This window comes from Pseudorca crassidens, chromosome 10 (genome assembly GCF_039906515.1).
Source record: "Pseudorca crassidens isolate mPseCra1 chromosome 10, mPseCra1.hap1, whole genome shotgun sequence".
Lineage (NCBI taxonomy): Eukaryota > Metazoa > Chordata > Mammalia > Artiodactyla > Delphinidae > Pseudorca > Pseudorca crassidens.
Window position 1 is genome coordinate 14,159,945 of NC_090305.1, and position 22,554 is coordinate 14,182,498.

General features: G+C 39.5%; 1 protein-coding gene across 4 annotated transcripts in view; it reads left to right on the plus strand.

The window, feature by feature from the left end:
• The window catches only part of RNF144B (ring finger protein 144B), a 176,673-nt gene that overhangs the window by 133,108 nt on the left and 21,011 nt on the right, over positions 1–22,554 (plus strand). For all 4 annotated transcript variants that reach the window (XM_067752093.1, XM_067752094.1, XM_067752095.1 and 1 more), the window contains one exon: positions 10,593–10,653. In XM_067752093.1, coding sequence (XP_067608194.1) covers positions 10,593–10,653 — 61 coding nt within the window. The remainder of the gene's footprint in view (positions 1–10,592; positions 10,654–22,554) is intronic.

Below are 22,554 nucleotides of genomic sequence, written 5' to 3' on the forward strand. Positions count from 1 at the left end.
TCTGCCAGGGAGTCTAGAAACAAAATACAGAGGTTAACTTCTTTTTTTTTTTTAAAGATCATGTTTTATTTACTTATTTATTTTAATTAATTTATTTATTCATTTATTTTTGGCTGCATTGGGTCTTCATTGCTGGGTGCACGCGGGCTTTCTCTAGTTGTGGAGAGCGGGGGCTACTCTTCGTTGGGGTGCACGGGCTTCTCATTGCAGTGGCTTCTCGCGTTGAGGAGCATGGGCTCTAGGCACGCGGGCTTCAGTAGTTGTGGCACACGGGCTCATTAGTTGTGGCTCGCGGGCTCTAGAGCGCAGGCTCAGTAGTTGTGGCGCATGGGCTTAGCTGCTCCACAGCATGTGGGAGCTTCCCGGACCAGGGCTCAAACCCGTGTCCCCTGCATTGGCAGGCGGATTCTTAATCACTGTGCTACCAGGGAAGCCCCAGAGGTTAACTTTTTAAAGGAGTACTTTATTGCTACATACCTTGGATTCTTTATAGAAACTGTTTACCAAATGTGAGGTTTGGAGGCTGAATAGTCAGTGGCCTTATCTGAATAGTCAGATAGGTGACAGATTAGCCACGGTTATAGATAATATAAATTATTGTGATTCTGCAAAGGTAGCCTGAGTTGAACCATTTCCAAAGAGCAGAGAAAGGCCTTTCATTCAATATTTATCAGGCATAGAAATGTCTTTTTTGAGTGAGTTCTTCTCCCACTGTATTAAGACTGTGATGTATCTCTTTCCTTTGTTTTTTCAATCCCTGATTAGTAGGTTGCCCTTAAATCTGCTTTCAACCTTCCGGCCCTGCTCACTTTAAATCTTGTCTGTGTTCATGTAGTTGCTTTCTTAGCCAGTATACCATCTAATTCTTTCAACAAACTTATAAAACTGAAGCCCAGAGTGTCTAAGTAATTTGCCCAAGAGTGCATATCTAAAAAGCAGAAGAGCTAGAATTCCAATCCAATACTTTCTGACAAATTACATGGCTTTAAGAGTAGAACTAGGTAGATAAATAGAATGCATGATAAAGGACTTGATAATTGAAAGCCCAATAGAGTGCATATATGTGTATAGATATATAGGTGTGTGGATATGTATGTATGTGGATATGTGCCTGTGTGTGTATGAATATGTGTATGTAAACACGATACATACACACACATATGCTTTGTATACAAATATATATGCTCTACATATATATCCTTTGCTTTGTACGCAAAGCAGTCAGAAAGATGTTATAGACCATATTTAACCAATCTGCATCTGAGCACCCTGTGTTTAGCTTATGAAATATCGGGTAAGTGGTACAATTGAGCTTGAAGTGTTTTGGGGGGAAGAATAAAAGGAATACATAATGGTTTAGAAGTTGTTCATTTTAGGAAAATCATGAAATAAATTGAATTTTTAAAATAAAAAGGCAGTATTGAATATGTACATCCTGTGGTGAGAAATGTTTACTTTTGTGTGAGTAATGGGTAGAGGAAATTAAAATAGGGAAAAATTAGGTTATCTACCAAGAATACTATTGATCTGTGCAACTTGGAAGTGGTTTTTAAAATGAGACCCAGATTTGCAGGAGCATCTTTCTATACATAAGCCTTCCAGGGAATATGCTGCTTTTTTTTTTACTGAGTGTACAATGTGCCAGGCCCTGTTCTGGGCCAGGACAGAGAGGTGAATAAGACAGTCCCAGTGCTGTCCTCCTGGAGCTTCTGATCTAGCAGGGAGACATTATACTGATAAAGAACCAGATAATTATAAGAGGAAAAAGTGTGAGACGGAACAGGCAGCAAGAGCCGTGTCTGCCATGGAATCTTGTTTAATTCATGTATGCAAAATCTATTAAACATAAGTGAAGTGACGTTTCTAAACAAGCCTTTGAAAGTAATCCCAGTCTCTCTTCTAGATAAGCCTACAGGTGTCTATTTACATCTAACTAAAATTAAAGTTAGAGATTCATTCCTTTGTTTGCACTGATCACATTTTAAGTACTCAGTAGCTACATGTGGCTCGTGGCTACCAGGTTAGACAGCACAGCACAGAACAGAACATTTCCATCTTTGCAGAAAGCTCATTACATAGTGGCGTTCTAGACTTTGAATGCATGGTAACCATTCGCCATTGACACTTTGGATATCAAATGTTAGGGCTAATGTTGTACAGATGAATGAAGACAGGCCATGGTTTGTCTGAGAGATCTCTAGAACAGTCTAACTTTTCTGGTTTTCTTAGTATAGACATTCCCTGGTCATCTTCCCCTGTAGTTCTCTTCTCCTTCTTAATCCTTACTTTTCCCTCTGTTCACGTGCTCATTCACACTTCCCTAGGGCTGATTCCATTTACCCAGCTTTACTCGAAAAACAATTTTACTTTTAGGCTGCATTAAAAGCAAATAAACCCATAATGGCTCTTAAAAATGACAAAAGGATATTTGAAAAACAGAACGAAAACATACTCCAAACTAAACTATGGTACTTCTTACATTCTCCAAAGTCTGTTTCCCATTAGGTAAGTAAGAGACACTCCAGGACATTAAAGGACCATTTCTGTACTCATAGGTCTGGCTAAGAGCCTGACTGAAGATGGGCGTGAATTATAGTAATCAAATGTTCTTAATTAACTTGCCACTATTTTTTTTTTTCAGAGTAAAAAAATGTGGTGGTGGTGGTGATTACCTCTCATTTTTGAACTGAGAAATGAGTAGGTTATAATGGAGCTCTTGGTGGCTTCGACAGTTTATATGGGACTATTCCTTTCAAAGCAAATACCTTACACACAGGAGCTTGGGCTGTACCATCTCCCTTTCTGACTTGACATCAAGCTTTTCTCATATACAGTTATTATTATTCTATCACATAGCTCTTAATCTAGATATTATTGAGTATATCACAATGGGGCTTATCGACATTGTGCTCGACTGGATTCTATCTCTATGACTGCTTCTTCCGTCATTTAAAAAAGTATTTATTTTTATAGGTAACACATAAATATACTTTGCTTGTTAAGAATAATTCTGAAAAAAAAAGCATAATTCTGGTTAAGGCTGAGGTTCCCTTTGTGCTGCAGCTATTTATAGTACGATATATGGTTCTTCACCGTTCATTGTCTTACAAAATGCATGTAAGTCTAAAATTTTTCATCTTCAAAGGACACCTCTGAATGCTTTCCTATGTAGGTCTAGCTCACACAGTTGACTGTGCTTCGTATGTGTGTCTCCTGCAAGCTGTAATGCTCCCAAATTGGCTCAGTCGTGGCTCTGCCCCTTCACTTCTATTTATCAGGAGTAGCTTCATCAGCAAAGCATTCAATGCCCAACCCAAATACTATTTATGTAAGAAACAGCAGAAAGGGCAGCTTCCCTTCAATGTCATGGAAGCTGGTGGGAGTCAGTGACTGGAGGACTTGTGCCCTAGAGGCGCAATTACTGGGACCCCGGGGGAAAAGGAAAACCTTACTTGCGTCATCTGGTACTTTCAGCTGTTGCTCAGCGGCGTTTCGAATGCACTTGATCCAGGAATCTTGTCCAACATGGAATTATGAAAGGCAGGACACAGATGGTTGGTCCTGATAGCATTTCTTCAGGCAAGGCCTTTGCTTGAAGTTAGTAGCCCTGTTAAAAAGGTGATGACTCATTTAAGCAGTTTCCTTACTGTGTTAGGGAAGTAACATACCACCACAGGGAGAACCTGACCCATTTGTCTGGGCCATGTCAAATTTGAGTGGCGAGGGACTTCCCTGGTGGTGCAGTGGTTAAGAATCCGCCTGCCAGTGCAGGCGACACAGGTTCAATCCCTGGTCCGGCAAGATCCCACATGCCGCGGAGCAACTAAGCCTGTGCGCCACAACTACTGAGCCTGCGCTCTAGAGACCGAGAGCTACAACTACTGAGCCCATGCACCACAACTACTGAAGCCCGCGCACCCTAGAGCCCATGCGCTGCAACGAAGAGTAGCTCCCACTCGCTGCAACTAGAGAAAACCTGCATGAAGCAACAAAGACCCAACGCAGCCAAAAATAAATTAAAAAAAATACATATTAAAAAAAAAAATTTAAGTGGAGCACATACCTACCATTACACGGCCTGAGAAGTTGAACTTCTACCCCTTGCCAGCTGGCAGTGGATGACAGGGAACAGCTTCTCACCCACCAATACTCCTTCCAAGTCCTGGGGCACTGACATGACCTGCCTTTACTGCTGGTGCCACAGCACATACCCAGAGGATGAATGGGTGCAGCTGTTCTTGTCAAGAACGGGAGCTCCAGAATTGCTATAGGAAGGGATTTAGGGTGGGGCACTGTGGAAGGACTGGGATGGGGGCATGGAGGAGCGGAGTGCCAAGAAATTTGAAGTTATATTTGCAAAATAAACACAGTTTTTACTCGTATCATGTGTTTGTTTAGGGTGGCTTATGTAAAGGCTGCTGGAATTATAGGAGATCCAGTTGTTCCCCCCAAATCACCCTTTAGCCCTGTCTCCACTTGCCGTCTTTTCATTTAACTCATTTTTCCCCCCATTATCTGAGTATGAAGCTGGGGCAGAGGAAAAATGAGGATGCCCAGGCAAGTGTCCATATCGATGTTCCTGTAGTTTAAGGACCTGAATGGGAAGGGACTGAGCATGTCTATAAACAACCTTTGACTGTGTTCCCTGTTGGCTGGAGAAGAATAAAACTTTGGGGTGGCACAGGATAAAGGAATCTGCCATGCTGGAGTTAGTAGATGTTTTTGAGATTCCAAGCTGAATTTTGTCTTAGAACATATTTAAAACGTTGTTTGAGGGCCCGCACGCAGCAGCGAGGACCCAATGCAGCCAAAAATAAATAAATAAATGATTTTTTTTAAAAAAAGGTATAGCTATATAATTTTTTTAAAAACTGCATGTAAATGGAGAGTAATGTTTCTAAGCTTCTCCTTTAAGTAAAGGCAAATATAAGAAGACTCAGCAGCAGTGGGGTGAATGTGTCACGTGGATGTGCACGTGGGCATATCCCTTTTACTCATTGATGGGCTGAGGGAGAGAGGCGGGGGATGATGTGGGAAGATGTACTGAGGCCTCTGCAGAACAGGTGGAAAAAGAAGAGTGAAAGCAGCCCTTTCTGAAAGATTCCTGGCCCTGGAATTCCAGGTCTCCTCCATCTTTTGCTTCCCCAATGGGCCATACCTTCCGGCTCTCAGACAATGATGCCCTCTTGTTTTTTCAGCTAGGATTTTTTTTTTTTTTGCGGTACGCGGCCCTCTCACTGCTGCGGCATCTGCCGTTGCGGAGCACAGACTCCGGACGCGCAGGCTCAGCGGCCGTGGCGCACGGGCCCAGCCGCTCCACGGCACGTGGGATCCTCCCGGACCGCGGCGCGAACCCGTGTGCCCTGCATTGGCGGGCGGACTCTCAACCACTGCGCCATCAGGGAAGCCCTCAGCTAGGATTTGATAGCTAGTGTGAGCTTCGTTTATTGCAGTCATATGAATGGGTGGATGGGCCAGTTTTTATTTTCTGGGTTGTGATAGGAAACATTCTTAGTTTCTGTGTTAGTGTGATAGGGCACTTATCCATAAGGCCAGTACTATTTCTCTTACCAGTATTTTTGCAAGTCACAGCCCTTCAAAAATTGCCAAAACCTTGCCATGCTGTAATGATCAATTTCTGTGGTCAGTTTCATCTCCATATCTACTGATCTTTTGTATTCTATGTTCAGCCTGTTCCTTTCATTTTTAAGAGCAACCATAGCAGAAGTATGATTTAAAGGGTCAAACCTAAGTAAAGTCCAGACTATTTTTTCCCTCTTCTGTCCTGGCTTTCCAGACCTTGATGGGTAGTACATACATGAAAGCCAATCCCTAGTTTTTGTGTTTTAACCATTTTATTTTTCTAACTAAAAGACAGCATATATTGTATTTATCAATATAATGAGAACACACTGTACTCTTAGCATTAATGCTTCTCTGGCAAGCAGGCTTCCCTGTCTGCTCTTTCTTTTCCTTTGGTTTTTGTAGGGTTAGTGTCAATGTAGGTGGTGATGTCTGCTCAAATATTATGGTCATAGTTAGTAATGGTCCACAAGGGTGTGACTTTTTGTTTCTTCTCATTTGTGGATTTTAGCGATATCCAATTAACTGTTATATATAATAGTTCCAGCACCCCACATATACGTATATTCTGAATTCCCTGCCTATGCTCTGCTGTAGGTGGAGGGGGGTGAAAAAGTGAAGACTTTCATCAGAGTAGGAACTGGGTATTGAATAAATACCCCCAGGTTCATTTTTAACAACAACAACAAAAAAGACAGTGATTGCAGGTAATTAGTAGCCTTTTGTTGTTATTATTCTGATATTATTGTTTTTGTTCTATTAAAATGAAACTGAATTTGCCTTCTCTTTGAATGAAAATTTTTTTTCTTTTTGGAAAGTTTCAATAGTGATGAGGAGAAAACGTGGTCTTTGGATAGGAGGAGAGGAAAATTTTTGTTTAACAGGGAGGTTAGTACAAATTTCAAAAGACAAATAACGAAAAATCACTTTAAATCAAGTTCAGGATTTTTTAGTAGTTGATTTGAGGGGGAAGTTCTCTCAATAGATGAGAAAATACTTAGAAATTTCTGTTTCTAAGAAATATGAGTCTGGTTAGTAATGGATTAGAACTCGCTGAATAAAATAAGCCTTGTTAGTCTATATTGACCTAAATAAATAAATGAATAAACAAATACATGAGGGATAAGGGACAACTCTTACTTATAATAGAATTCTAATTAATAAATGCGGAAATGAATGATGGAAATAGAAAATCATTATTAAGCAAGTAACACAGTGATAATTATTATAGGCAAGAATTATTGATAGATACAAAAATTAGTCGGAAAACGTATGATGAAAAACAGTGTATTTGCAGAATCTCAAAATATCTCACTACAGGATACTTGCTGGTTACAAAGGGTAGAGAAATCTGGCAGATATCACCTTAATCAAGTTAAAAAGTTAACATCGACAGTAATGAGACAGATTGTCGTCATGTATCTCCTGATGACGCAACATCACTTCTGTGATATTCTTGCTAAAAATGCACAGCCTCAGCCTGATCATGAGAAGGCATCAGACAAACCCACATAGGAGAACATTGTACAAATAAGTGGCCTGGACTCTTCAAACATGTCAAGGTCATAAGAGCCAAAAACAGGCTGAGGAACTTCCATAGACTGGAGAAGGCTAAGGAGACGTGGCAACTAAATGCAAGGTGGTATCCTGAATTGGATCTTGGACTGAAAAAAAAAAGACATTAGTGGGACAATTTGTGAAGTTTGAATATGGACTACAGATTAATTATTTTGTATCAGTGTAAATTTTATTATTTTAATAATTAACTATGGTTATGTAAGGTGTTCCCATTAGAAGTTGGGGGAATGGCGTTTAGGAACTTTATACAATTTTTTGCAACTTTTTGTAAGTCTAAAATTATTTCAAAATAAAAAGGTGTCTTGGTGTGGTTTTGAATGATTTGAAATTTGTTTGTTGGCAGGAAGAGGATAATTGAATACATAAGACACCTCATTATATATAATCTCTTTTATTATTCTCTAGGATTTTCAGTTTTGCAATCAATCTTAGTGTCCTTTTGATTTGTTTCTTTTTTCTAAGCAGTAGCCCCTTAACCTGTGGCCTGATTGAACCTTCGGTAATCATCCTAACACATTTATTTCAATTTTATAATTGTAAAGACCTCGAGCAATAGTGACTTAGCTCCAAATAGTAACAGAACCAGGAATTTAATACTCCGGATCAGCTTTTTTTTTTTTTAAACTGGGTTCAGCTTTCTCTCATCTAAAGTCAAAGTATATAAAAATATTTCAGAAAATTATCTCTAATCTATGACATCTAAAAAATGATAAGATCAAGGAATAGATCTTTTTCTAAACTTATGTGTACATATTGCCTCCTGAGTAACTTAAGTTTCTTGAAGGCAGCTTTGGTATCTCCTTCCTCTTTTGTATCCCAAGCTTCCAGCCAATGCTTTGCAATAGCCTCTCAATGAGTATATGGAAAAGAAGTCCAGGAGGTAGGGGCTGGAGAATAGACTGGTGTGTTTTGTGTTAACTTTATTCCAAAAGGATCAAACCGTGAGTGTGATGAAACTAACTTTTTGTGTGAGTGAGAAGTGATGGAACTAGCTTTTTTGATCACACATTTCAATAGAAAAATTGATATACCATATTAAGACCTAATTCCATACAAACCTTTGAGCTATAAAATAATAAATAGGAGATACAAGGTAGAGTAAGAGACAAAAAGTTAGAGACCTCTGACTTCCCTGTTGGCAATAATGTGTCCTCGGATGAAATTTATCTTTCTAATTTAAAATTAACTTCCATCACTATCATTGTTGACTTTTTACTGCATTAATTTCTGTCCTTTTTCTCATTAGAATTTCATCTGTGTCTAAAATATCTCCTGTTTGCTTTGTCTTCCATCAACTCCGTTGGACTTAGCTGTTATATAAATTGCTTGTCATTGAAAAAAATCATAATTTTTAGGGGTTGCCTTTCAGGGGTTTGAAGAAGGTCTTCATCAGTCCAGAAACTATTTTAGGTGGTGGCAGTTAGAGTACAAGACTGTCCCATAGAATCAAAGACCTCAAGTAGCTTCTTTTGGGGGGGGGGCGTGTTGTTAAAAATAGATTTCTAGAATATCACTGAGGTCTCTCAGGCCCAGATGACATCATTCCCCAAGTACCATTGGCCCAAAAGTTAATGTCGTATTAGAGTATTTGTCCTCCACCTGCAGTGAATCAGTGACTAAGTCAAGAATTATCCTCTGATTCTTAATGCCTCCGATCTCTTCACGAGCCTGTACCTTCTGTCTCCAACTCTGCATTTTATTTGAGACACCTTTGTCTTTCAGGAAAGATGTCCACATAGTATTATAACAGATGAAACAAAACTGGCTTTCAGTATGAGAAAAGCCTAACCATACTTTTAAAAAAATTATGGTAAAATACACATCATGTAAAATTAACCATGATTTTTTTTCCCAGTGATTGCTAAGGAGCTTTTATTTAAGGTGCCAGATGAAAGTGCAACATTTTCCCCCCAACTGGAAAAAATGTTATAACTAAATTTATATTTTAGGAGATTTTACTTGGCACATAGAAGACTGAACTTGCCCATTTTGTGGTTCTTCATACATTTTAGCTAACTTAGTTTAATTCATTTGCAAAATAAACAGGTTGAATTTTTTTGTGAGGGGGAGAATTAGGTTTTCATTTCCTTTTAAAATATATTTGTTAAATAACATTTTAGATGCCTCATTTTTAAGGGTTTTCTCAAAGCAGACTTCCTTCCATTAGTTGCAAGAACTTTCATCTAGATATATTTTATACCAAAAATATGTCATGTTTTACAGCTGGAATTGCCAAGGCTAAGACTGTGTCCTTTATCAACTTGCCGAATGTCTGAAAACCTAATCTAAAGTCCTTTGATTTTCTCAGTTATAAGTCTTTTAAGCAATGTCAATATATTTATATGTTGACGTCAGTGGAATTATTATTTTTAGAATGCCAGTTTAAGAGCAGTTAGCTTTTCCTGCATCTGCCTTTGAAATGCAATTTAAAAATGATTAATCTGAAATGTCATTTAGTTAGATGTGAATCACTGTTTTTTCCTAGTGGCATCTGAAATGGAAGTGGGAGTCTAGCCACAAGAAATATCTCAGGCATTTCTTTTCTACCAGGGCATGGATGGCAATGAGTGATCACCGAAGGCCCCGTGAGGTGATTTTCGTCAGAAGAAATGATTTTTCTGTTGCTTAGAAAGTACTCTTTGCTAGGTGATTAATGAAGTTCTCATTTTTCCTGAGACAGTATCTACCTGATCTTAGTCTTAGCTTTTCTTAGCTTAGTCTTAGTTCTTAGATTAGAACTATAATCTTTTTTCGTTGTTACTCACCCCAGCTACTCCCTACACTTGAATCTTCAGGCTTTGTTTAAAGAATGATGCCCAGTAGAACTATAATCTTTTAAAAATGTCTTAAGGGCTTCCCTGGTGGCGCAGTGGTTGAGAGTCCACCTGCCGATGCAGGGGACACAGGTTCGTGCCCCGGTCCGGGAAGATCCCACATGCTGCGGAGCGGCGGGGCCCATGAGCCATGGCCGCTGAGCCTGTGTGTCTGGAACCTGTGCTCCGCAACGGGAGAGGCCACAACAGTGAGAGGCCCGCGTACCGCAAAAAAAAAATAATAATAATAAATAATAAAAATAAAAATGTCTTAAAAGAGAAGAGGAGCATCATTTGTATACGTGCCCAGATAATTTGGGAAGTCCAAAAATTTGGTTGTCTGGTCTTGTTAGATGCTGATAAAAGAACAGGAGGTGATCCCTGAGTTCTGTAACTGATGCCTTGAGCAGCGAATCCTAGCCATGGCAGAGGACTGGGGATGATTTGGGAATTGCTGCTTCTGTTACTGCATGAACAGTATAAGGAAAAAGAAGTTTGTGGACAGCTGGTATAGAGAGGATACAGTAAGCCAAACAAGAAAAAGGGATCATAAAAAGACTGGTAACTCAGGGCTCTGTGATGACTGAAATCTCACCTTTTAAATGTCTCTGCTTTCAGATTGCCTGTTTGGTATCTGTGGATCAGTTTCAGCTTTATCAGCGGTTAAAATCTGAACGAGGTATGTAAACACTCTTCTTTTTATCCTGATGGTGAATGTGACCATCTTAACCCTAACCTGTGTGGAAGATTAAGGCAGCTGTGAGCTGTCAGAAAAGCCACCAGGGTACTCAGAAAAAGACAAACGGTAATTGCAACATAAAATTTCAACTTTCTCAGCCACAGCCAGGAAAAAAAAATGCAGACTGGCAGGAAACAGAACTTTCCTTACGTTGGTTGTTTTGTATTTTTAATTGGGCTCACGTGAGAGAAGTTCTGCAAAAGTTGGGTAGTTTCACAATAACAGTACGACAAAGAAAGTGACCCTCAAAATGGTTTTACCACCAACTTCCCTGCTCTTGAAGATCACTTCAAAACATTCATCCATCCAAACATTTTCACTGCTCATTGTGATAGTCACCGTTTGTTCTTGTTCAGTCAGAGTGATGGCTAAGTAATCATTCTAATGCTATTTCCAATGTATTGGACTAATTTTCTTTCTGACTTTAGACTTGGGGTAATTTATATAGCTTTTCTATTTGTACTGCTTTTTATCTGTAGGAATTATTTTTTGGTGTACTTTTCCATATCTGAGAAGTAGAAGAAAATTGTTTCCTCTGGAACTCATAGGCCTCGTCGTATATAAAATCAACTCTAATCTAGCATGAATGTACAGTTTTCTGATTGCTACCTTTTTAATCTGGATTAATAAAGTCTAGAGGTAAGAGGGTAGGGGAAGAAATGAACATTTTTTTTAATGTGCCAGTAAATTTGGTAAACAATTTATCTCATTTAATTTTTGCAATTACCCTGACAGATAATTCTTACATGAAAAAATAAAAAAGAGCATGTGGAGCATAAAGGGGGTAAGAATAGGAATATTCTCAGGAGAATCGCAGGATGGCATTCACTACCTTTGACCAAAGTTTGGTTCAGTCTCACAGGCTTATTTTTTTTCAGCAAGCCAAAAACAGATTCATCTCTCATGGGTATATCATTTAACTAAATTTATAAGACTGATATATGGAGTTTATTTAAAAATTCTTGGACTGCATTACTTGAATTACATTCTTGCCCTATAGGAAGATGCAAAAAGGATGTTGTGGAACATAGAATCAGAACCAGAAGAGTCGAATGAATTTTAGGTTTAATGGATGAAGACATAGCCTGATATGCCATCTACACTGTCCTATGTAGATTCTGAGCTAACTGGAGGAATTAATGATGGGGTAGTTTATATTGACCCTCCCTAATCCATCCACGTGGGCTGATTAGGTTGAGCATTATAACATCAGATGCTGATGAATGGTATCAGACATCTGCCCTGCCATTTTCCCACTTTGTCCCAATATCCTCCATTATAAAAATAAATTACTGCTGGAACCTAGGCATTAACCCCATGGATGGATGTGGCTGGTAGCAGTGCCATGATGTGAGGGCTCTTACCTGGAGAAAGTCAAAGGAGTTAGGCTGGATTTTCAGACTTCTTAAATGGTGAGACCTGTCGATCTCACCAGTCCCACTCAGTAACCAGGGCTCAGCCCGTTTATAGGGTTCCCTTGCCCCAGATGCATCTCTCCTCCAGACCATCGACCTCCTCCCCACCACCCATTGCCCCATCTTGTCAGTAGCAGGCCATTTTATTAAATAAAATGTCTTTTGCAATTAATTAGGCAGATTCTAATAGTATTAGGAATTAAAACTTTCTGTGAGTTGGTTCTCACTGATGAATATGAATTTTTAGTGTATTCTAAAAATAGTGGCTGAGCGCCTGTGTAGGGATGCAGGCTCCACCCCTTACTAGCTGTGTGACCTTAATTTCTGTACCTCAGTGTTTAACCTGTAAAATGTGGATATTAATAGTCCCTATACCACGGGGTTCAGAGGAGGATTAAATGAATTAATACATATAAAACACTTTCTTGAGTACTTCCTGTGTCTCAATGTTCAAAATATTAGGTTGTTGGTAATAAAAATGCTAATAACTTAAAGTATATTCACTGTTCTGCTTCTATTCCCTTTTTTCTAAGATGAGACAATCATAACATTCTCTAGGAGATATCCTCATATTGAAATAGATTTTATAATTGTCTTGTTGTCAATGGGATTAGAACACTTGAAATTAATTGGCCACATCCATTTTTTTTGGTATTGTACATTCTGTGAGTTTGGAAAAATTTATGATTATATGTATCTACCAATACAGTATCATACAGAGTAGTTTCACTGCCCTGAAAATCCTCTGTGCTCTGCCTGTTTGTCCCTTCCTCCCCCTTAACCCCTGGCAACCACTGATCTTTTTACTGTCTTCATAATTTTGCCCTTTTCCAGAATGTTATATAATTGCAATCAAACAGTATGTAGCCTTCTCAGATTGGCTTCTTTCGCTTAGTAATATGCAGGTAAGTGCCCTATCCATCTTTACAATAGGAATAGCCTTGTCCTATGCAAGGTGCACATGGAAGATTATTGGCCAGGACTCTTACTCTGCCCCGGATAGTGCTTGGATAGATGCTACCACACTTTGCCTTGTGACTTGGACTTTTCGAGGTTCTTGTTTTCAACCCTACTTCTGACTGTCTTATTTCTTCATTAGATGTGATAATATATTCAGTCTGGTTACAAGTTAAGCAGGTTTTGGAGTCAGTCTTTTTTTATAGGTGGTCTTCCATATCTCTGATGCATTATAGATCAAATAGTTTTACTCATACATGGAATTTATTTTTTCTCGCAAGTTCTAGACAGATGCCCCATACAGATGCCATGAATTGACAACTGATTTTATTATTCATATTTTATAGATGAAGAAACTGAAAATTGGAGAGATTGAGACTTGCTTAGGACCACATAGGTGTGTCCAAGCTTCCTCATCTATAAAATTTTTTGAATTCTATAATTTTTTATTGTAAAATAAATACAACATAAAATTTACCACTTCACCATCTTAGGTGTACAATTCAGTGGCATTAAGAACATTCACAATGTTGTGCAGCCATCACCACCATCCACTTGCTAAACTTTTATCACCCCAAGCAGAAACCCTGTAACAATTAAACAATAATTTTCCATTCCCCTCTTCTCCCAGCCCCTGATAACCTCTAATCTACTTTCTGTCCTGTGAATTTGCAGTCTAGACATTTCACATAAGTGGAATCATACAGTATTTTCCTTTTGTGTCTGGCTTATTTCACTTAGTGTAATGTTTTGAAGGTTCATCCACGTTGTAGCATGTATCAGAACTTCTTTTTATGGCTAAATAATATTCCATTGTGTACATATACCGCATTTTGTTTATCCATTCATCTGTTGATGGACACTTGGCTTGTTTCCACCTCTTGGTTGTTGCAAATAACGCTACAGTGAACATCGGGGTACAATCCCTACTTTCAATTCTTTTGGGTACGTAGCTAGCAGTGGAATTGCTGGGTCCTATGGCAATTCTATGTTTAGTTTTTGAGGAACTGCCAAACTGTAAAACTCTGTAATTCAATTAGACATTTATACTATTGTAAAGGATGGAAGTATTTTTAAATTTATTTTTTATTTAAAAAGGTTTTTTTGGCTGCGTTGGTTCTTTGTTGCTGCATGTGTGCTTTCTCTAGTTGCAGCGAGTGGAGGCTACTCTTTGTTGTGGTGCACAGGCTTCTCATTGCGGTGGCTTCTCTTGTTGCAGAGCACGGGTTCTAGGCGTGCAGGCTTCAGTAGTTGCAGCACGCGTGCTCTAGGCACGGCACGTGGGCCCTAGAGCGCACGGGCATCAGTAGTTGTGGTGCGTGGGCTCAGTCGCTGTGGCTCGCAGGCTCTAGAGCACATGGGCTTAGTTGCCCCGTGGCACGTGGGATCTTCCTGGACCAGGGCTCGAACCCGTGTCCCCTGCATTGGCAGGCAGATTGTTAACCACTGCACCACCAAGGTAGTCCCGTATGGAAGTATTTTAAATTTGGAAATTTGTTAAATCTGATGATGATTTGGTTCAACTTCCTCATTTTGTAAAAAAGGAAACTGAGACCCAGAGGCGTTTTGATCTTAGGTGATTTTGGAAGGCAATTTGTACTCATGTAATTCTTCCTCAGCATCCATTATAAATAATTATTATTAGAAAATAGACATTCCAAGTAAGAATAAGTTTAATAACATTCCAAGTAAGAATAATTCTTAATTCCAAGTAAGAATTAAGTAAATGCAGTTTACTTGATAGGAATAATCTTTATCTAAATTGTATACCTCCGTTTTACATAATAGACTTCGCATTCACCTCTAACTCAACACTTACCAGCTAGGTGACTTTGAGGTCTATGTCATGAACATATTTTATGTGGAACTCTTTAAGAGGGGATCTTGAGATGTATTAAATACTAATATTATGAATGGGTTAAATGACTAACTGGTGGAAACTAAAACTCATTGGCTGGACTCAGATAGAATTGGAGAGATTGTTTTTACTCTGAAAAAAATGTAGAATCAGATTAGTGGCAGCTCTGTATCTTAGTAAGAAAAATTATCATTAGTTTTGTCCAATTCTTATTGCCTACCAAGTTCTTTTTTAGTTTTTAGTTTGTCATCCAGTGTTTTAGTTTTCTTCTACATTATGTCACATATATGATTAGCTTGTCTTCTGTGTCTTTGTTTTCATCTGCATCTTTGTGGGGAAAATCTTTTGAACAGAAATGGTCCCAAATCACCACTCTGTTTACACAAAGCAGAGAAGTGTCAACTTGGCATTGATTCTGTGGATTCTGTGAATCCACTTTTCATCCATCTGTGATTTTTCCATTGGCTACTGCTGTGTTTGTGGGTTTTCTGTGTCTGTCTTCCAGTATTAACAAAGAAGAGGGAATACTGAGTTTGGCATGTGTTAGTGATTATTGCTTTACTCTCTTCTGGTTCTCAAAGCACATGTCTGATTATTAAGCCTAGAATTTTGTTTGTCTCTTGTTTCCAGAACCTACTTTTTCAAATTAGTTTTTTGGAAAGTTGGGTTAAGATTATGCATCTCTAGGCCTTAAGAGTTTTTTTCTAATTTTCGTGATCCTTTTTACTTACTGTAACTGCAAGTTGCTTCAGTTCCTTGGTGAGTGAATGTGTCTGTTCTTGGATATTTGTATAGTTACCAAGTGGCTAGAGACTCTTACAAATGGTTTAAATGCCATTATTGTTCTCCTTCATAAAAAAATTGAATACAATAGGGCTTTATTTTCCTGTTATCATCTGTTAATCCTACTGTATTCATTCATGTATTCAATATGTACTTATTTATGTACTGAGTATCTGTGTGTGCCAGGTGCAATTCCAGATGTGGCTTCAAGCTGTGGTTCCATTTTTCTTTGAAAGCTCTTTTGTTCTCAGCATTTTTCACAAAAAGCCTCCTTTCTTTTTTAAAAAAAAAATAATTAATTTTTGGCTGCGTTGGGTCTTCGCTGCTGTGTGTGGGCAAGGGGGGCTACTCTTGGTTCTGGTGCGTGGGCTTCTCACTGCAGTGGCTTCTCTTGTTGTGGAGCACGAGCTCTAGGTGCGTGGGCTCAGTAGTTGTGGCACGTGGGCTCAGTAGTTGTGGTTCATGGGCTCTAGAGCGCAGGCTCAGTAGTTGTGGTACACGGGCTTAGTTGCTCTGTGGCATGTGGGATCTTCCTGGACCAGGGATCGAACCCATGTCCCCTGCATTGGCAGGCAGATTCTTAACCACTGCGCCACCAGGGAAGTCCCTACAAAAGCCTCCTTTCATTTTGAGCCTTAACATTTATGAGACGGCTCTTCAAATTTCATCTTGCTCTTGCATTTGCCCTTGGTGAGATGCTCCCACTCCATCATTTCTATCTAATTATTAAGGTCTTATCTCACCAGAGCTCCTGTGTAGCTATTTGGTTTCTTTTAGTGTTTTTACTTTTTAAGACTGGGTGATACTAAATGACTTTATCATGAGTTCAGTTTTATTTTTTAACACCTCCCATCTCTCATTAGTCACCTTCCTTTTCATAGTTTCTGATCACAAGCTCATTCTTATCATCTGTGTGTGTGTGTTTTCTTTTTAAGCCTGATTTTCTGGTGTTTTGTGGTAAATGTATGACTAAGTCTAGGGTTTCCTTCCAAAGCTATTCTGTGCTTTCAGGTGGTAACACTTTCTCCTTGGCTTCACACTTCTTTAACTTTACCATCCCGTTCATTTTGTTGATCAGTTTTAAACCTAACACAGCACCCTCTAGATGTTACAGCTCTCCTCTGAAAAACTGAAGTGTTTGCAAGAAAAGACATTTATTAGCAAGTTGGGTGAGATTTCTAAAGGGACCTGAATAAGAGGCACAGTGTTCATAAGTGTTTTCCTCTTCCTCTCTGCAAGTCCATTTCCTCATCTATAAAATGGGGATAGTAATGGAATGATGGTCCCAGAGCTGCTGTAGAGAATAAATGAGTTAATATTGTGTATGTCACAGAGTGCATTCAATGAATTATTATGCCATTATTGTTATTCTTCTTGTTATTCATCACTACCACCCCCAAATCTTGTCCCCAGTTTTCTAAACTAAACTAAGAAAGAATCTTCCAGAACCCAGATCATGTCTTGGAGTGAGTGCACAATAATATCACTCTGTTTTCTTTTCATCTTAATTCAGATCTTTTTCAGTGTGTTTCCTTCCTTATTGTCCTAGATTCTAGAGAGTTGTATAGAAATTTGATAATCAAGGCAAATTCCTTACCCCACCTATCATATCAGTTTCCTTCATACAGTATATTCTTACTCAAAGCATCAATCCGCCTTCTCTGAACACCTCCAAGGAGATTGTGACTTGCTGAGACGGAGCATTCAGAGTTGCTGCTTCAAAGAGAAAAGATTCCCATGGTGATGGGGGGATTGAAATCTATTTAATAACATGATTGTGTTTTCACATAAATAATGGTATTCTAGGAGTAAAAAGGCCTGATCCCATCACATACTCACTAACCATGTGTTATGCAGACTCCTAACTTCTGTTGGTCTCAATATAACAGTGTTAGACTAGATAACCTCAAAAGTTGTTTCCAAGTTTGAAATGCTATGGTTCTCAACAACTATCTTGAGAGCAACCCCTCTGCTGATGGCCACCTCTGTTTGGGTATTTACTGTAGCAGATGTTAATTCCAATCAGTTTGGTTTAATTGCATTTTAACTATCTGCAGAAGACCTTTGTTCTTTGAGATAGTAGAAAGCAAATTAATTTTGGCATAATTAAAAATGCAGTGGGTTGTAAAAGTTAAAACAGTTTGATTTAGCTCAGCTGATAATTAAATTAGCTTGAGTGCATGGCATTTCCCACAATAATAAACGTGCCTCCGATGTCTTTTTTGGTACAGCCTCACAATGGTAGAAGATGGCAGAAAAACAACTTGTGTTAGCTGAGAAAATATCTAGCCAAATAAAAAGTAAGCTTCACATATCTAGTTCCAGGTGGGAAAACCAAGGGTCTGGAGTTTAGTTTTTGAAAGCTGAAAACAGTTATTGGGGTCAGACGTGGTCTGTAGGTTTCATGACAGTTTTATTTTCTTGGAATGTGTCTATGTCCTAATAATTGTCAGAGTATTGAAGTAGAAAATAGTTTTAAATAGCATTTCCTGCCTTATGTAATTTACATGAAGAAGCAGAATCTGAAGATCAAATAGTGGGACTTTACTTCAGTAATTAATTCTAATTTTCATAAGTAAATTCCAGTTGAAGTCTGTGACTTCGTCTGTCTCTGATGTAAGTATGTTACAATTAATCACTTTTCAATCATGTCCATATTAAAGTGTTGAGGGTACTGTTCTCTTTTTCTAGGTTTCTGAGCTTTGCCCCATCTCAAAGCTGCAGAAAGTTTTCATCACTGCTGATACAGAAGAAATTATTTGAATATGCATCAGTTCTTTTTTTTTTTTCCATCTTTGGAATAGATATGGGGAGGAGGAAGAAACTGAACCTTAAATGTTTTGAATAATGTGCATTTTGTTTATCTACATAATAACTGTGTTTTCCTGAGCCCAAAGCCAGGAGGTAGAATTGAATTCACAGTAATAGTAATAAAAAGTGTTTTAGAAAGTCCTCCGTTCAACCCGGGGGCTCTCCTTCCCTTCAAACTCCTCTCAGATGATTGGTGTGGAGAAGACAGCTCTTGTTCATGGGATAGCGATTTGGCTACCACCTGGTATCCATTAATATGTTCCTTTTTGGCTTGGCTTCTGGGAAGTCCTGTTAGCTGCCGGGGCTGCCAACGTCTGATGGCTCTTCAGCTTTTTTCACCGTTTCTACCACTCTGGCTTCTAGGCCCCGCTTGTGGTATACTCTGTTACCTGAGGTATATGAAGCAAAATGGTGCTCTTAATGGCACATTGGAATGTTAATAATTAAAAAAAAGCAAGACAACTCTTTTAGCTTCTTTTTTTTTTTTTTTTTTTTTTTTTGCGATACATGAGCCTTTCACTGTTGTGGCCTCTCCCGTTGCGGAGCACAGGCTCCGGACGCGCAGGCTCATTGGCCATGGCTCACGGGCCCAGCCGCTCCGCGGCATGTGGGATCTTCCCCGAGCGGGGCACGAACCCGTGTCCCCTGCATCGGCAGGCGGACTCTCAACCACTGCGCCACCAGGGGAGCCCCTTTAGCTTCTTTTGACTTTTGCTTGTAGCTGCTTTTCTGGGAGCCAGGCTGAAGGATAATGTGAAGGACAGGTGCCATATTGTATTCAGATCCCTTTTCAGTGTAACCTGGCCAGAATTGTATGTCTAGATCCCTGTTCTGTTGTGGGAAGCTCTTCTCCAAGAGACTCCAAGGTGCCCTATACAAATATCTCTCTGAAGAGTTGTGTCTGTTCTCTGAAAATATCTAGACGCAGGGCTGAACAATATAGAACCTTGCCATAGATGCTTTCAATATCTTTTATTACCGTAGGGAATTGATCTACAGATACTTTTGTTTTGTTTTGTTTTGTTTTGCGGTACGCGGGCCTCTCACTGTTGTGGCCTCTCCCGCTGCGGAGCACAGGCTCCGGACGCGCAGGCTCAGCGGCCATGGCTCACGGGCCCAGCCGCTCCGCGGTATGTGGGATCTTCCCGGACCGGGGCACGAACCCGCGTCCGCCGCATCGGCAGGCGGACTCTCAACCACTGCGCCACCAGGGAAGCCCTACAGATACTATTTCTTACGTTGCTTCACTCATTTACTCAATGAATACTATGTTCCAGGTACGTGTCTAGGTCAGTAGCTGTCAACTGGGTGACTACATCCAACTGCATCTCTACCAGGAAATCTTGGCAGTTTCACCTTCAAACTATGCTCCACATTTTTAGTACTTCCACTTCTAACGTATATCGTCTTGGATTAGACGTATCATCTTGGGTTAGATAACTGCAATAGCCTCTTACTAGATCTCTGTGCTGCCACTTCGTTCTGCTACCACCTATTGTTCCTACAGTAGCCAGAATAATCTTCTAAAAGTGGAAGTCATATCACAGCACTCCCCTGATCAAATGGCCTTCTGCTCCAATGGCTTCTCACCACGTTTAGGCCTTATCATCTTCATCTGCGACCAGACCCTTGACGACTATCCCCAGATTATTTCCTGTGATGCTCCCCTCTGCTTACTTAGCTCCGTGTAAGACTGCACTGCCTTATTACATGTGTAAATCCCTTCTTTTGCATTATTTGGATAAAAGTTGGATATCTGTCAGACCAAGAACCATGTGTAGGTTGGCTACGTATTCACGGTTCTCACTTATAGACTTAAATGTGATTTTTAAAATTGCACAGCTATAAAAAACCCTCAGAAACAGAAGTGATGTTTGCTCAGTATCATCTGGTTCTTACAAATGTTAACAGTCCCAAAGGCTTATCTTTCCCAATTCTAACCAAATTAATACTGTAGTCACCCAGTTGAAAGAGTAGAAAGTGTGCATTTGAGCTGAGCCATCTCTGTCATGAATCAAAAATAGAGAAGGCAGAGAGAAAAACACGTTAAGTATTCTTCGTGTCTTCAGGCCCAGAAACACCAATGTACCTTTTCTTCTCATTCAGAAATGTCCATCATGAATTTCTGCAGCGTGTGGCTGTTTGACTATAAGGGAGAAATCTCTGCGGTCCCGTCTGTACATCCAGTAAGAGAAATTGAGTCACTACTCCTTTGAATACTCATTCCCTAACTCCTTGCTAACTTAGTTTGCTCCTTACTTTAACATAGAAATATAAACTGAGAGGACTTTAATGAATTTGGCTAGATTGCCCCCACCCCATCCCCAACCCTCCTACCCACCAGGGTAGTCATTTACTCTGCCTTTAATGGTTTATCAAGAAGGCAATAATGACACACCTTTTTCGGCAAGTATCTTTTACATAAGCAGAGCAGTATTTAAAAGTTGTAGGACACGCTCAAGTACCTGTGTAAAAAAAAAAAATCTGTGCCCCAAAACAAACGTTCCATAAACAAAAGATATTGTATTGCTACTGTGGGTACCTCCTGTATGGATAGACGTTTCTCCAGGCTTTAATTATGTGATTCTAACTAGCAGGACTTTCTTTTTATTTAAATTATTTAAAAGGGAGGCTGATGGGAGAAGGGGGCCCCGTTTGAGAGAAGTCATTGGTTTAAATTAGTAGATATCTGGTCTTCCTTTTCTCCCCGAGCCCCCTACATTTATAAAAGGAAATTTTTTGATCCGCTGGGATGGAGGGGAATATAGTGAATGCATCCCATCTGATGGTACTGATTGGCCTAGTGAGGGGGGCTTGGAAGCCTGTTAGGGAGACCCAGAAACACCTCCTTGTGATGTGCTGTGTTTCTAAGTGGAACCTAAGCCTGTGCTCTAGGGTAGCTCTCCCTGGAGTTGAAGAACCCAGACAGATATGCCAGAAGCAGTTAATGAATAGTAAACTAGAATATATAACCAAATACTAAGTACTCTTTAGAAGAAGATGTAGACATTTGTGAATGTGACTTCCGGGATAAATACCTGTCTGTATATAGGATGTTCAGGAAGTGGGAAGAGTTGATCAGCAAATCTGTTTGAAAGAACCATCCCTTCTATTATAGTTTTGACTTCTTTTTGTGCTGTGTGAGTTCTGTCCTTCACGTTCCCACACGGTGCTCCACACTTGTCTGTGCTGGAGTTGGTTTTATACATTTATGTGTTCACTCTCAGTTTGGCTTGCTTTCAATGATGTATTGTAAACAGATTTTAGGGGGGTGGGGAAGGCTTTGATTTATAGTGCTTACCAATTTCTGTGGTGTAAATACTTCCACTGTGGCTGATTTCCAGCAGCCAATGTGATGTCGCTGAACATGGAGTTGGAAAGAGATGCAGTGGGTTCTTGTGAACTGGCAAGAACCCACTTCTGGAGGTGACTGCCAGTATCCTTGCTCAGTGTTTCCTCTAAGTGCAGAATCTTTATTCTAATATCTGGAAGGAGACTCTCCTTTCACTTTTACACCTTGTAAACTCTGGCTGCCTACAGAATTGCTATTCCAGGGATTTCTTTTTTTTTTTTTTTAATCTGTGTTTATGTGATGCTTTAGCTCTTTCTAACTTAATCTCGTTGTGTTTCATCTCAGCCTGTGTCACCTGCTTCGTACTGTGATTAGGAGGGACTAGTTTTACCTTCTGATTTTAGAGCTGATTAAAAAGGGAAACTTTAATTGTGGATACTTGGACAAAAAAGCATAAAAAACGTTCTGTATATAAGAATGTTTCTGTATTTTAAAAACTTTCTTACTTCCATCCCCTAAGATCTGTTCACAGATATTTGTTAATAGTTTTATTTTTGTTATCTTGTGAGATGTTTTGTCAGTAATTACATAGCTTATTATTATTACTTTTTACATTGTATTTAAACATCTCTTTCCCTTCTCATACTGTGAGATTTCTCAGGAGCAAAGCCTCTATACACAGGGTGTCCAGTAAGTAGCTGAAATGGATCATTTGTTGAATGAAC